The sequence below is a fragment of the Paramormyrops kingsleyae genome, chromosome 20 (assembly GCF_048594095.1).
Source record: "Paramormyrops kingsleyae isolate MSU_618 chromosome 20, PKINGS_0.4, whole genome shotgun sequence".
Taxonomy (NCBI): domain Eukaryota; kingdom Metazoa; phylum Chordata; class Actinopteri; order Osteoglossiformes; family Mormyridae; genus Paramormyrops; species Paramormyrops kingsleyae.
Genome location: NC_132816.1, coordinates 17,067,084 through 17,080,516, shown reverse-complemented (window position 1 = coordinate 17,080,516; position 13,433 = coordinate 17,067,084). Strand labels below are relative to the sequence as shown.

The 13,433-nt window shown below is 41.1% G+C and overlaps 2 protein-coding genes across 3 annotated transcripts; both read right to left on the bottom strand.

Annotated features, from left to right (window-relative positions):
• Positions 1-226: 226 nt before the first annotated feature.
• bub3 (BUB3 mitotic checkpoint protein) lies at positions 227-6,081 on the bottom strand. 2 transcript variants are annotated; one of them, XM_023830836.2, is made up of 8 exons: positions 5,912-6,081; positions 5,182-5,376; positions 5,011-5,080; positions 4,635-4,786; positions 3,412-3,570; positions 2,994-3,171; positions 2,295-2,511; positions 227-907 (listed from the first exon to the last, which is right to left on the bottom strand). In XM_023830836.2, exons 2-8 carry the CDS (start codon positions 5,374-5,376, stop codon positions 898-900), a joined length of 981 nt encoding a protein of 326 aa, XP_023686604.1. In that variant the 5' UTR covers positions 5,912-6,081; the 3' UTR covers positions 227-897. The 2 variants fall into 2 exon arrangements, with proteins under 2 accessions (XP_023686604.1, XP_023686605.1); XM_023830837.2 differs by lacking the exon at positions 227-907 and having other exon boundaries at positions 2,291-2,511.
• Positions 6,082-7,468: 1,387 nt separating this feature from the next.
• LOC111853642 (homeobox protein HMX2) lies at positions 7,469-9,184 on the bottom strand. The gene is made up of 2 exons (XM_023830785.2): positions 8,794-9,184; positions 7,469-8,149 (listed from the first exon to the last, which is right to left on the bottom strand). Exons 1-2 carry the CDS (start codon positions 9,047-9,049, stop codon positions 7,602-7,604), a joined length of 804 nt encoding a protein of 267 aa, XP_023686553.1. The 5' UTR covers positions 9,050-9,184; the 3' UTR covers positions 7,469-7,601.
• Positions 9,185-13,433: the final 4,249 nt, after the last annotated feature.

Here is a 13,433-nt window from a genome sequence, read left to right as displayed (position 1 = left end):
TTTTCTGTGCGGCCTTATTTCGCGGCGATTTAATTACGTTTCCTGTGATAGCTGAATGTGAAAACGCTCCGCCGGCAAGGAGGGGATATTTCAATAACTGCACGCCGGCCACAGGTCCGGGAGTGGCGTTAAAAACAGGTAATAATGACTTGCCGTTGAAGTTAAACCTTCGCCGTAAGTATTAAAAACCTGAATCTACGTCTGTATCACAAAACTTTCTCATTAATACATTTCCAAGCACTCTGCGTTTCAGTTTATTATTGAGGCTGGGTTCGCAAAGCTTTAGTACAATGTCACAAAGGGGGGAAAAAAATCGCAAACCACCTATCTCGTATAAAATACAACCTAGAGCACAGCAGATAAGGGGGGGGGAAGGAAGCATTTAATAATATTTATTTACTACACAGTTCCAAGTTTTTAAAAACCGATGTATAATGGGGAAAATTACAATGAAATTTCATCGTGTTAAACGATTTTTCCTTTTGAGTGGATTTCGCTAGACAAATGACGTACTAACCAGCTTCTGTGACGTATGTATTGTTACCATTAACTGGAAAACCTCTACTTATTTCAGCGTCTGCTGTGTAAGACCTGGATGGAATAATAGTATGGTCAGAAGTAGTATTCACTGTATATTATGTACATCCTTATGTCCAGTGGGTTAGTTTTGTAGTTTAAAAAGAAGTCGCATAACATTAATAAATGCCTTAAAGGGGAAACTGAAGACTGCAGAAAACTGAAACATTAATATATTTAACGAGTAAAAAATAAGTGACGAGGAACAAAAAAGGTGAGTTTCATCAAGGTTTCACTGGATGCCAGCTGAAATCTCCCAAGATGCTTCAAGGACAGGACAATGACAGGAGGGGGCATGGAGAATTGTCCATGCCAGGGGACTTAGGTAGACCTGCGGGACAAACACATCAATCAAAAGGTGGAACCTGCAGCCGATCTTGCCCGCAGTCAGCCATCTCATATTCAGAAGTCTTGTTTTCATGATCGACCAACAGAAAAACCTGCAAAATTTTGTCCAAATAGAAGTAAACACACACACACACACACACACACACACACACACACACACACACACACACACACACACACACACACACAGCCCAAAAACCCCAGCAACGCCACGGTTCAAAAGTCAAACACAAGGACACAGCATTTAGAACAATTGAGATATACCACAACTGTCTAATCGATAGCTGTTTAAACAGTATTTGGTGTCCTGGACATTAATAATAAGAATCGCTGAGCGGTACCTTTCCTTCCAACTGACTAGGAAGTGCATATTTAAATCCCTACAAAACAGGAACAACTATGTAGACTTTGTCGAATTTCTATAAATATGCTTTTGACGAGTCGCATAAAGACCATACGAGCTGGCAGCCGCCTGCATTTCTGTACGTTGCGCTTGCCTTCAGACCTGCGAGGTCACGGCTCTGCTTCTCATCGCAGTTGCCTGCTCGCTGCCATCACCGGCTCTCTAAGCGGAATTTCTGGACTATGCTAACCATGGCAGTATTGACTGCTGGGATTTGCACTGCTGCTCGCAAATCTAATCGTGCCCCCCTCCCCTCCCATCCTCGCCCTTCCGTGAAAGCCAGGCATGCCCGGTAGCATCCAAGAAAGACCTTTTTCAGGTAACTCGGTCACCAGAGGTTTGCATAAACACCAAGTTCTACCATCATGAAAATCAGAGGTCGCCTCTACTAATTAGTGTGTTTTTTCATAAGTTCCTGGGGCTGAGAGAAAAGAAAAAAAAAGTAATTACAAAACACCATCTTCATCTGAAAGTGCACCTATGCCAACCCAATCCCCTCAGGAAAATGGAGGAAATATTGATTAATGTCGCTCGCGTATCCGTGTTTCACAATGCAGGAACCGGGCTGCCACTTCAGGGAGAGACATTAATGCAGCTCAGCCATTCTAATTGGCCTTCGTCCGCAACGGGACCCAACTAAAAAGCTCCGATATACATTTGTACTAGACATGAAGTACCCTCATCCCTAAACCAGTGCAAAAACGCAGCATTTGACATCTCGTGTGGGATGGGGGCGGGGATTTAAAGGAGAAAAAGAGACAATACAGCCTTTTTCCCTTCTCATTTTATTTCATTTGTCAGACGTCTATCAACTGCCGGATATTGAAAGCCTCGGGAAGGAGAGATAAAGACTGTCCAGGGGCTGCAGCTGTGCGTGTTGCCATCAATAATCCCATTGACGGAATTATAGAAATTAATTAGCTGACAAACGAGGGCAGGGAGGGAGGGAGCAGGGGAAGGGACTCACTTGGGCTTAGTCTCAGCGTCCGTGACCTGGCGGATAAAGATGGCGTCCTCGGGGTGGTTGATGTCACCCTGCTCCTGCATGTAAGAGGAGGCGATGGCCAGCGTGGAGCCGTCGTTGCTGAAGGCCAGCGACGCAATGCTGGTGGGGTAGCGGTGGAACTGGCACAGACGCTTCTTGTTGAACGGGTCCCAGATGTTCACGAAGCCGTCTGAGCCCCCTGAGAGTCAATATAAAACCAAAACATCTGAATATCACAAGCTGCATGAAAATGGGCAGCTTCACTCACACACCAGGGTGAGGCAAGAACAGATCAAGAGAAACCACCCGGGACAGGCAACCCTGATCCTGGAATGCTGGTATCCAGCAGGTTTTCCATCCTACCTGGTCTCAGATGAACCACACCTGATATCAGGCAGATAGTAACTCATCAGGCAGGATGGAAAACCTGCTGGATACCAGCACTTCAGGACTGGGTTGCTTACCTCTGGGCTGGTACTACAAGTACTACAATTCCAGCAGAAATATTTATGATCAGGTCTCATTTCCAATAATATCTTAGCTTCCAACCACAGGGTTCCAAAAGCACTGAGGGACACTAAAAACTAATCAAGCTGATCAGTGGACTGAATGAGGCAACTACAAATGGACTGGGCACTTTCGAAGAAGGTCACTGGACGTCACATTAAGAGGCAGACCTACCGGTGGCAAAGGTGTTGTGAACACTGTGGAAAGAGATGGCATTGACAGGATAGACTTGCTCAATGCCGTTCTCCTTCAGTCGGTGGCATTTGAAAGCATACTTCTTCTTCTGGACTTCCAGACTAGGGTCCAAGTATTCCACGGCAACCCGGCCTTCGATCGAGCTCAGCACATAGCCCTGAAAATAGAGTCACGCAGAGGCTAACACTCCACCCGGCTCACATAAGCACAGAAACAATCACTTATTGTTGGTCCAGCATACAATTTAGCCCCGCCCCCTAACCCAGTGTTTCCCAACCGGGTCCTAGGGGACCCACAGATGGTCCACGTTTTTGCTCCCTCCCAGCTTGACAGTCCACATAGACTGCAACAGGGACTGGATTGGGAAACGATGCCCTTACTAAATATGCGGGCTCACCTGCTTGTTAGGGAAGGCCCGGATGCAGCGGGTCTGGTACTTTAAGCTGGACTCTCTTCTCTGCTGCACATAGCCCATGTTCCTCAGGTCCCAGACCAAGACTCTCCTGCCAGCCGTTCCCACAATCAGCCTGTCCCCTGCGACGGACAGCGTGTATACCTACAGAAGGGAGGTGGAGGCGGGGTTTCTTCAGACAAGAGCTTCAATCCCTCGCTCATCTCACTCAGAAAACTTTGTAGTCAACTTCTTTGTATGTGGTGCCTATCACACCACCAGCAATTTGACCCATTTCAGAGCACAACAGATTTTTGGTCTTTGTTTTCAGAATTTAGGGTGTGGCGAGTAAGTGCCCCGCCCATCCTCATGTATTCACGGTGACAGACACCAATGGCGTCTCTCTCAGCTCCAAATCTTCACGGGATTCCAACTGCAGTTAAAAACAAAACCCGGTCCGGCACTTCGCAAATATTTCCCGCCACCTCGGACTCTACATCCTGAACGCTTTCCCCCCTACTCTTCATGCACAGGCATCTGACCCGACAGATCAAATAAGACTCGCGAAAAGCCGGGTACAAACATGCGCTCAGAAGAATTACTGAGACTGACGAGATTACGCGCCCTGCGGAACTCATAAACAGCTTAATTCCCTCGCCGATCTGTCGGGTTCGCCCCACGCACCTCGCCGGTTTTTAAGGTTACCTATAAATCACAGCCGTTATCTAATGCGATCCATTTATCCTGAACACCGGGCCGTTACGGAAATTGGGTCACGAGTAATGTGTGAAGCCAGGCAGCCTTTCCTGCAACATAGCAACAAGTAACACAGCCATTAAAGCCTGGAGCTCGTCTGTATTTTTCCTGTAAGTACGGATAGGCTTAAAAGCCCTTTCATGAAACTATTTTATCCACAGCAGTTACTTACAAAGGTGCCGTTTCACAGCTTCACTGCTGACAGGCAAATGGCCAATATAAAAAGCCGCAACAAAACTCTGCAAATATCCATCCAATAGACTGATTCAGGAGGGCTCATTATTAGTGCCAGAAAGCCTTTTATGCAGCAGACCCACAGTAAAAACTGTCATATAGTACAACAGGATGACTGTTCATTTAATAATTTTACAGTAATAAACATGGACTATAATCATGACAGTTTATTCACTCTAGAAAAGCCTGTACTCATTTTTGTTCATGTAAATCATCATTTTCACAAACCGCAGGCCCACCTTCTCGGGCTGGGTGAAGGTACCGGCATTGCAGGGGGTGCGTGGATCCCACAGCCTTACAGACCGGTCCCAGCTACCCGTTACCATGACGTTGACTTCAGGACAGTACTCAACACAACGGATGGGTGCATCATGTGTTCCCACAACTGTATCTGTTGAGAGCAAGGGAAGGGTTGCATGTCCCCGTTATACTACATATCCAAACACAACCAGCCGTGTGCAACATATGCAACGGCACGTTACTACGGTAACTAATTATAAGCCTATCTGGTAGTTAAAAACATAGAATAAGTAGTAACTGCATTATTATACTGTACATGTGCGCTGTTCCCAGTACTGTCACACGTTGGCTACTGCTCAGCAGTGGCAAGCATACCTTGGTCTGTATTTAAATCATGGGTTTTCAGCTGCATGTCCAGACCCCCACTCCAAGAATGTGTGGGATCCTGGAACAGGACATAATCAGAGTGCAATTCAAACCCTCAGAAATCAGGAGTCACAGTGTGATTTTAAAAGAACTGCATAAGGGTTCATCCATTTCACTTACATAAAAAGCACAATCCAGCACGGGGGCTAGATGTTGGTACTTTATTCTCATGGAGTTCCCGCCGACATCGTAAAGGCGGACAGTGGAGTCCCAGGAGGACACCAGTAAGAACTGGGCTGTGCTAGGACTGAACTTCACCGCCGAGATACTATCTTCTGGACCTTGGTTCAGCTTGAACTCATTCGACCCAGTCATCTGTAGGCAGAAACAGGTACCGATTCATGTGTGGATCCACCCCATAATAGATAATGAATGCGTCTTATTGTAGGCGCCAGTCATACAATAACGATAAAGTAGCTGTATATTAATCCTATGACATGCAATACATCCTTACAAAAATTGTTGCCGAGACCATGCACCCGATAAACACCGACAATCGCAACATTTTGCTGCCAAAGTTCTTGTGAAGCTGTTTTTTTTTTTAGTAGCGTACATTGTATGTTTTTTGTATTTGACTGCTTCTCCCGATATGATAATTGGCTAACTCTAGCTAGCACCATCACCCGTAGCCAGAAACAATAGCATTTCCGTTAAAAATATAACTGAGAGATTCATTTCAATCATTTAAATGATTGATGTTCGGTTGGAAAATAAAAACCAGTACCCCACTTTCACATACAGTGGGCACGGAAATGTTAGGCCTTCTTTTGTCACGTCGTGCCGCTTCCAACCCGTAGCTAGCAGCACCTCGTTAGCATAGAAAGTTTTGACTGGTTGGATACATACTCACCTCTATTCGTTGAGTGCTACTACCTTGTAACACGTTTTTATTCTGAAAAAAATAAAGTATATCTCTCGAAACAATTTAGCTAGTAAACAGCAATCGAGTCTCCGGTGCAGGCTTCACTAGCGAGCGTGTAGGAAAGAAACACCGCCTGTTATTGGCAGGCTCGAAATACGGGCGCTCCCGCCTTGATTTTGATTGGCTTTGATACCACTTCCGGTTCCCTTTGAGTTCTTCCGTTGCCACTGTGTATGTCACGTGCTCCGTGTCTTCACTCACAAAGCTGAATCCCGTGTAGATAAGGAATATTTAACTGGAGTATGACCGCACAATAACACCAGATATACATAGGGTATGTATGCTCCTGGGCACTGAGGAGCATAGCCTACTCTAATTTCGTCGCATGCGTTTTAGATAAGTAGAAATATACTTATGTATTAAGGTATTTTTTGAAGAGAGTAGGACAGATATAATTAGACCTACTGGCATGTCATGTTCTGAAAATGTTCGATTCAACGTAGGCTACGTTTTGTGTCATAATCCGTTTTTGAATTTTTATTCCAACAAATCTTTCAAGCTTATTATATGCTTATTGTAAATTTAAACAGAATTGATTGATATCGAGGAATGTTGCTGGGGCTTTCAATGATGTTCGATTTCGGTCCTTCGGGGACTTAATTCGGCCTAACATATCTTGAGCTGAATTCAGTTTGAGTGTAATCGATTAAACGGGGCATAATTAGACGTTGCTTCAAATTAGGTATCCAGTAATTTTAGTTCCTGTTCAGTAGTAGGTAAATACTGTAGTCGTATTTGTAGTGTTAAAATAGTCATAGTTAATTTCAAATGATTAGTTACTTTTGACCCCTGACGTAATATACAAAATCACAATGATGTACATGATGATGAAAGTGAAAAGAACTTGTGGCATTAACCATCAGATTTTTACATTTTGATGTTAAACCTTACCACCTTCCTACATAATTTCTCCAGAAATATACCTAAAGGCACACCACTTTTCTGCCGGGCTACATAGCCTACTCGTTTCGCAACAAACTATGCGAGTGTCCTGTAATGAATAAGTCGCCTGTCATCCGTCGCTGAATACTCTTAATATATTGCAGTCGAAGAATGGAATACACCATGAAACATGCAGAAATCCAGAACCAATATTTGTAGAAATTACCGTAATATTGAGATGCCACCGTTCTAACCACTGGTGGGTCTTTCCTTTTCCTTCACTCTTTTGCCAAGAATATCCTGCAAATCTGCTTATGTATTAACATTACAACAAGAAACAATATATCAATATTTCATCATCTTACTGCTATTTAATTATTTGACGGATATTTTTACCAGTCACTAAAATCGAAATGCAAAATTTGTGGATTTCTGCTCCATGTCCAGAAAAAAAACGAATATAATTATTTTGCCATTTATTGTGGCGGCCTTCCGTTACAGCACTACATTTTGCGATAACATGTATATCAGTTAATCACAGGAAAAGCACTAAATTAAAAAAGTACAAAATAACATACACATGGTGTATTTAATAGGCTACAATCAGAGAAATACTCGTATTTAAACATATATGCAGGTTATTATACGAAATGTAAAACATCTTCGTTCAAATAAATGTTTATAAATAGACATAGACATGTTTTACATGTATGCATTGTGTTATGGAGTATTCAATTCAGTATTCAATCTTGTTATAAAGATTGTACAGCGGTAAAGCGGGTAAGTTATTGCCGGAATAATACAAAGGTGTGGGGAAAGCAATGGACCTTGGCACTGGAACCCTGAGTAGGGAATTTTCTCTAAAAACAAGTGGCATCCCAACCAGAGTCTGTGTAGAAGCGTGTGCCATGTTGGCTGCTTCAAGTTCTGCCGAGAGCTGCCTTTTCCATTTGTTCCTGCGGTTCTGGAACCATGTCTTAACCTGAGTCTCTGTGAGCTGTAGGCTAGAGGCGAGACAGGCCCGCTCGGAGCTGCTCAGGTAGCGTTTCATGTCGAAGGTGGACTCCAGCTGGTACACCTGACTCCGCGAGAACACCGTGCGGGTCTTCTTCTTGGCGGAGTTACTATATTTGTCTTCGGCGTCTCTTTTCCTTCCGTCAGAGACAGGTGACATCTGGCTACATGGTCTCTGCTTTTCCTCTTTGTAATCCTGTAATACACCCTTTGATAAATTCTTCCCCTTTTCTATTCCACCTGGAACCGATGCGATTCTTTTCGCTGCGTCTACGAAAAAGACAGTGACGGTATAGTGATGTCCAAAAATCAAAAGTATAAAAATTATATTGCTAACATCAACTTATTATTAGTAAATAATTTACAAGATTTCTTCGGTCTACTATTTTACAGTAATTTTCACGTTAAATATACTATTATCTCTATCAATATGTAACGACACATTATTGCCTTTAAAAAGAACAAGGGTGAGTTTCCCGAAGCCTTATTAATGCTGCGTCGTTCGTACGTTCTATCTTTTAACATAGAAGCCCAAACCTTTAAAATGATTTGTGTGGTGTAACAGTGTAAAGCAAATGATTTATTACATTTAAACATTATTCTATACTTTAATGAGGAGTTCATTAGGTTTGAACTTTGGCCACTTGATCGACTGTCGAAAAGCTATGAGTGCCCCATTAAATAAACAATGGCATACAATTAATATTTAACAAACCGTAATTAAATCAGGCTACATTTTACTACAATTCAGGGGAAATTATTTCATTTTAAAGCCGATTTAATCAATTTGACGAGGTCGTATAAAATAGCTTTGAGAGAATAACTTATACTTTACAACGATCTCTTTGCGTTCGAAAGTGTGAATTAATAATAATAATAATAATAATAATAAAAATACGAACTGCAAAACTTACTCAAACAAGAAAAGTTAAGAGCCTGCTGTCGAGCATCATTGTGCTGGTCTCCGGCCTCGGCACAGTAACAATCCACAGGCTCTTCTCCTCCACTGCACTCCTCGGACGATACGGACAGTGCGCGATTCCTGTGCAGCCCTTCCTTGGAATTCTCTGCGCGCGCGCCTTCAGATGCGGTGCCCAGAATGGACTGAATGGTGAAGCTGGAGACTGGGGCCGGTGAGCATTTGCTACCATTGTCTTCTGTGCTACTCATGCTGGATTCATAACACTGGGGGAATCAGAAGCCTTTATGTGTATACAAAAGGAACGATAACATAAGCCCGTGTTCCGTATATGTGGAGAGATTAAAAAGTGATGTCGGGAGGTTTTTTTTTTCTTGAACGCACAGTCTTATACGTATTTCTACCTACTACCATCCACTGTCGACTAGAGGCAGTGTTGTGGCGTTGCCTCATTTTGCATGTTGGTAAGCTTCTCATGGGCCAATCACAAGCGTAAACTATGCCCCGGAAATTTCAAAACGCCTGTCTTCTTGTACGGAGCGATGCAGGGACCGTGAGACATTCACGGAAAAAACAGCGCCGGTTTGACTAATTGTGTTTTGTAGTCCTAATATGTATTTTATTGCACAAACACAGCCGTGCCTCACAGAGTTTATGTCAATCGCATTTCATCTGTGACAAAGACCCACCGTTTAGTTCGCTTTTAGAGATACTGACTTTAATATTTAAATTAAAATGGTCCGAAGGAAAAACGTGGATATGAAATCTAAGATACGAAGAAAAAAATACATTTATATATGTTTTTTTCCCCACTTACACTATTGTTTTTATTAATCGACGAAACGATATTTGACAGTATATACCATTATATACCATTAAACAGACTTTTATGGGTACCAATTATGAGCTCTGATAGATATTTATATACGGCCTTTCATTCTGCTGTTTGGATATTTTCATTTTAATAGCATTCGTATTATCAGCGCTACTTGTTGGATTCGACGTGCGGGCTATTTTACGAGTTCAAAAAGCAAAAAAGAAAGTTAAATAAATGGCTATCCAGGTACGTTTGCCAGTGCCGATGTTTTCAGGAGTTGATGTCGGTGACAGAGTTTCACACATTTGATCAACTTCCTACTTGATAATAGCCTTCTGGGACTTCCTTGTAGCACTAAAATTGACACGAGTACACGTTTTTGTAAAAGTTTTCTGTCACATTTGAAGGCCTAACAAAGAATGAAAGGATTGTCTTATTTATTTAAGGAAAATAATATTTTTAAAATTTATAGTGAGCAGTTCCATTTGCACGGGAATGCAGAACTATGGGTAATACTCTTAAAAGTAGCCCGTATTTTAACATTTTGCTTCTCGGAGCCAGTCAAGTTCATTTTGCTATTCGATTGCAAATCGTCAGCAGAACGGAAAGGTTATGGCTAATTTGAGGGACTGAGATTTCCAGTGTGGGCAAAAAAAACGTGAGGCGTGACTACTGTAATATTTTGACGCAGGTTACCTGATGAGCTGAGTTGTTTTAATAGAGAATACTATTTTTAACTATATTTACAATTTCAGTTTTCCGCATTTGTTTATGCAATGCAGGGGCGGGGTATTCTAAGAGTAACATTGTTAATTATTTTGTTAATATACATATACATCCAAAATACATCCATATTTATAAAATAGGCTTCACAAATATTTGCTACAGATATGCACAAAATCTATGAACATTTTTCAGTATAAGGTTTTGTTCCTCGTAAAGTTTATTATTTGCGGATGACAGCGAGAGATTTCTTTTCATAGACCCACGGAATTTTCGTTAAAACACTCAATGGGAGGGTTAGGCGTAACCCACTTTACACATATGAATATTCTAAATCAATAAAAAGCATTCACTTCTAAACTGCAGTAATTCAAGGCCACCTTAAAATTACTATAACAAATGGAAGATTCCAATTAAATTCTATTTGGCATCTAAGAAACACGGTGGCTGAACTAGCCTACTACAATACTACATCTTCTATAACATAGAAATAAGACATGCAGTAAGTCCATGTAGTATTTTTTTTATAAATACAAGAGCATTTATATCTTGTAGTAAATTGCCCTGATCCGTTTTTAACTAAAAAGTTCAATAGTTTCGAAACATTTTGATTGTGATATACAGACTGATCATCTGCCAAAACTCCAGTTATAGAGCGCCACGCTAACGAAGCTTGCTTTTGAAAGGAAAAGTTGAATTAAGAAACGATGGGAATGAATGACATTGTTTTTCTGCATCTCCACTGTGTCCAATTAAAAATTAATCGGATAATTAATTCGGTAATATGCCTCCTCTCACGTGCTGGCAGGCAGTTAATTGATCGACTAATTGATCAGTGTTGGGGGGCTCCACCCCTAACCGTGTCTGGGGGGCAGGTGCGGCTCGCTTTCGTTGTTCTACTACATTAACCTTATTACGGCATCCGCGGAAGCCAGACACATAACAAATGGTCAACTTTAATCATAATGTCAAGTCTTTAATCCGCAATGTCCCCGATTTAAGGCGAGATGGCGACTTTAGCCTTTTCCTAAAACCTCTGGCGCACTTTTTGGCGTGTCCCAAATTCCAACAATTTTGCTGAGAACCCACATTTATAAAAAAAATATTACTATGCATAATATTATATATAAATATAAGTATTTATAAATATAAGTATATATAAATATATATATATATATACATATATATATATAAATATGTGTGTGTGTGTGTGTGTGTGTGCGCGCGCGTGTGTACACATACACACGCGCGCAAAGCCTTACCCTATAGCACGGGAGAACGGTTTTCTCTCTGAAAGACAGATGAAGTCATGAGCAGCCTCGATCAGGAAATCAAGTTTCGATAAATATTAAACATAGACCCTTTACGGCTGTGTATTATGATGTATGAGGCGTCTAAACTTAAAAATAAGGAAATTACGAGAGAAAATGATCCCAATAAATTTTCTAAGTATGAACGTTGATTATGTTTCGATTTTCATTCAGAGGATTTGAGTCCGCTCTTTTCTCTGGTTCAAATGACACCGCTGAGAGGGGGGTTGGGGTTGGAGCGGGGGCGGGGCTGGTTCCCTTTTTAACCCTGAAGGTACACAATTTACAGTTTATGTAATCTGTGGTTGGAAATGAATTGGGTAATTTATTGGAAACAGAAAGCTATACAGATTGAATCAGGCTAACCCATCCAAGGGCTTCTATCCATCACGTTCCAATTAACAACTAAACCACTGAGCTTTAATGGGTTTCCAATCCACCGCCCTTATAGACTCATCAATTCCTATGGGAGAGACGCGGGAAATCGACCGCCCTTTGGCGTCGCGGTGTCATTCTTTTCTGCAACTGTATGTCAAATTAAAAACACAATTAAAATTTAAACTGTTTCAATCAGAGAATGCCCCACAACCTATGTTTCACTTAATAGAACTTTGATGAAAATCTGATGGTTTAACTCAGTCACTTGCGAACTTTTATTTCCGAAAACACCGCAAATTTCTCACATTGAGCTATTTGAATTGGTAGGCTAAATAATTTAGGTTTAAATCGACAGCGTTCCAGGCTAATATAAAGTCAAGCAAACTTATTTAAAGCTTTGAAATAAAGGGATTTGAATGTTGCACACGGACCTATACCTGCAATGCAGAAATTACTCACTGTGGGAAACACACTATTATTTTATGTACGTGGTAACCTACAATAACTGCCAATTAACTGGTAAAAGAGGTCTGTGCATTAATGTAGCCCGTGTACAGTTACATAAAAGTAGTGACGTAGGCCTATACTTTTAAAATTCTCAGTGTATGATTGCGTATGTGAATGGCTTCTGAGAAAGAGATTTGACAGTATTGGGGACATGGCGGTAACTGAGTTAAAACTAAATAATTGATGCTGTCGCCCACTTGAGCCCGGTAATCTAATTTAATGATGCGGTCTATTTAAAACTATGAACTTGCCTTTCAAGTTCTCGCTTATGTTATTCATTTCAGTTCTCCGAATATTTTGATAGGAAAAAAAACTGGAATTACAGAAAAGAGTGAAAACTTATTAAAACGTATTCAAACACATCAAGGTCACGATCGCTGCTGAAACTTGGACAATGGCTTTCATGTGAAAACAATGTTCCCCCACCGTTTTTCGATCGATACCAGCTGAAGCATAATGTTTTACCAATCTATTAATGCGCTTTAATGGGGTCGCGTTGGGCTTGCCTGGTATAATATCTCAATACATTAAATTATTATCACGACATTAGTTGAATGAGTCTTGTTATTCTGACTTTATATAGTAGGTTACATCTTTCCTAATTTCGTTAGTTCTTACACATTGCGGTTTCGTGCACGTCATCAAAATGTATGAAAATATAAATGAATAATGTTTATTACAGTCGTGATAATCATTATTATCCTCATACTTACCATCTAATTTATTTATCTATTATACAATGGTGAAAAACGTTTTACATCTAGCGTGTTTTAATTCTGAATTCAGGTCGCTACGTAAAACCCATAGTTTCTGTAATCATTTCTGCAATATGTGTTAATGTGGTTTATTGCCCTATATAAGCGTATTACATATTTCTTTTAAAACAGGTCACTCAAAAGT

Excerpts from the sequence above, each read along its gene's own strand:
- bub3 (XM_023830836.2), bottom strand. The coding sequence starts at position 5,376 with ATGACTGGGTCGAATGAGTTCAAGCTGAACCAAGGTCCAGAAGATAGT. Across the intron at positions 5,081-5,181 it reads TGCTGGATTGTGCTTTTTAT|GATCCCACACATTCTTGGAG; the intron begins GTAAGTGAAATG and ends GTCCTGTTCCAG. Across the intron at positions 4,787-5,010 it reads TGATTTAAATACAGACCAAG|ATACAGTTGTGGGAACACAT; the intron begins GTATGCTTGCCA and ends TGCTCTCAACAG.
- LOC111853642 (XM_023830785.2), bottom strand. The coding sequence starts at position 9,049 with ATGAGTAGCACAGAAGACAATGGTAGCAAATGCTCACCGGCCCCAGTC. Across the intron at positions 8,150-8,793 it reads TCTTAACTTTTCTTGTTTGA|ACGCAGCGAAAAGAATCGCA; the intron begins GTAAGTTTTGCA and ends TCTTTTTCGTAG.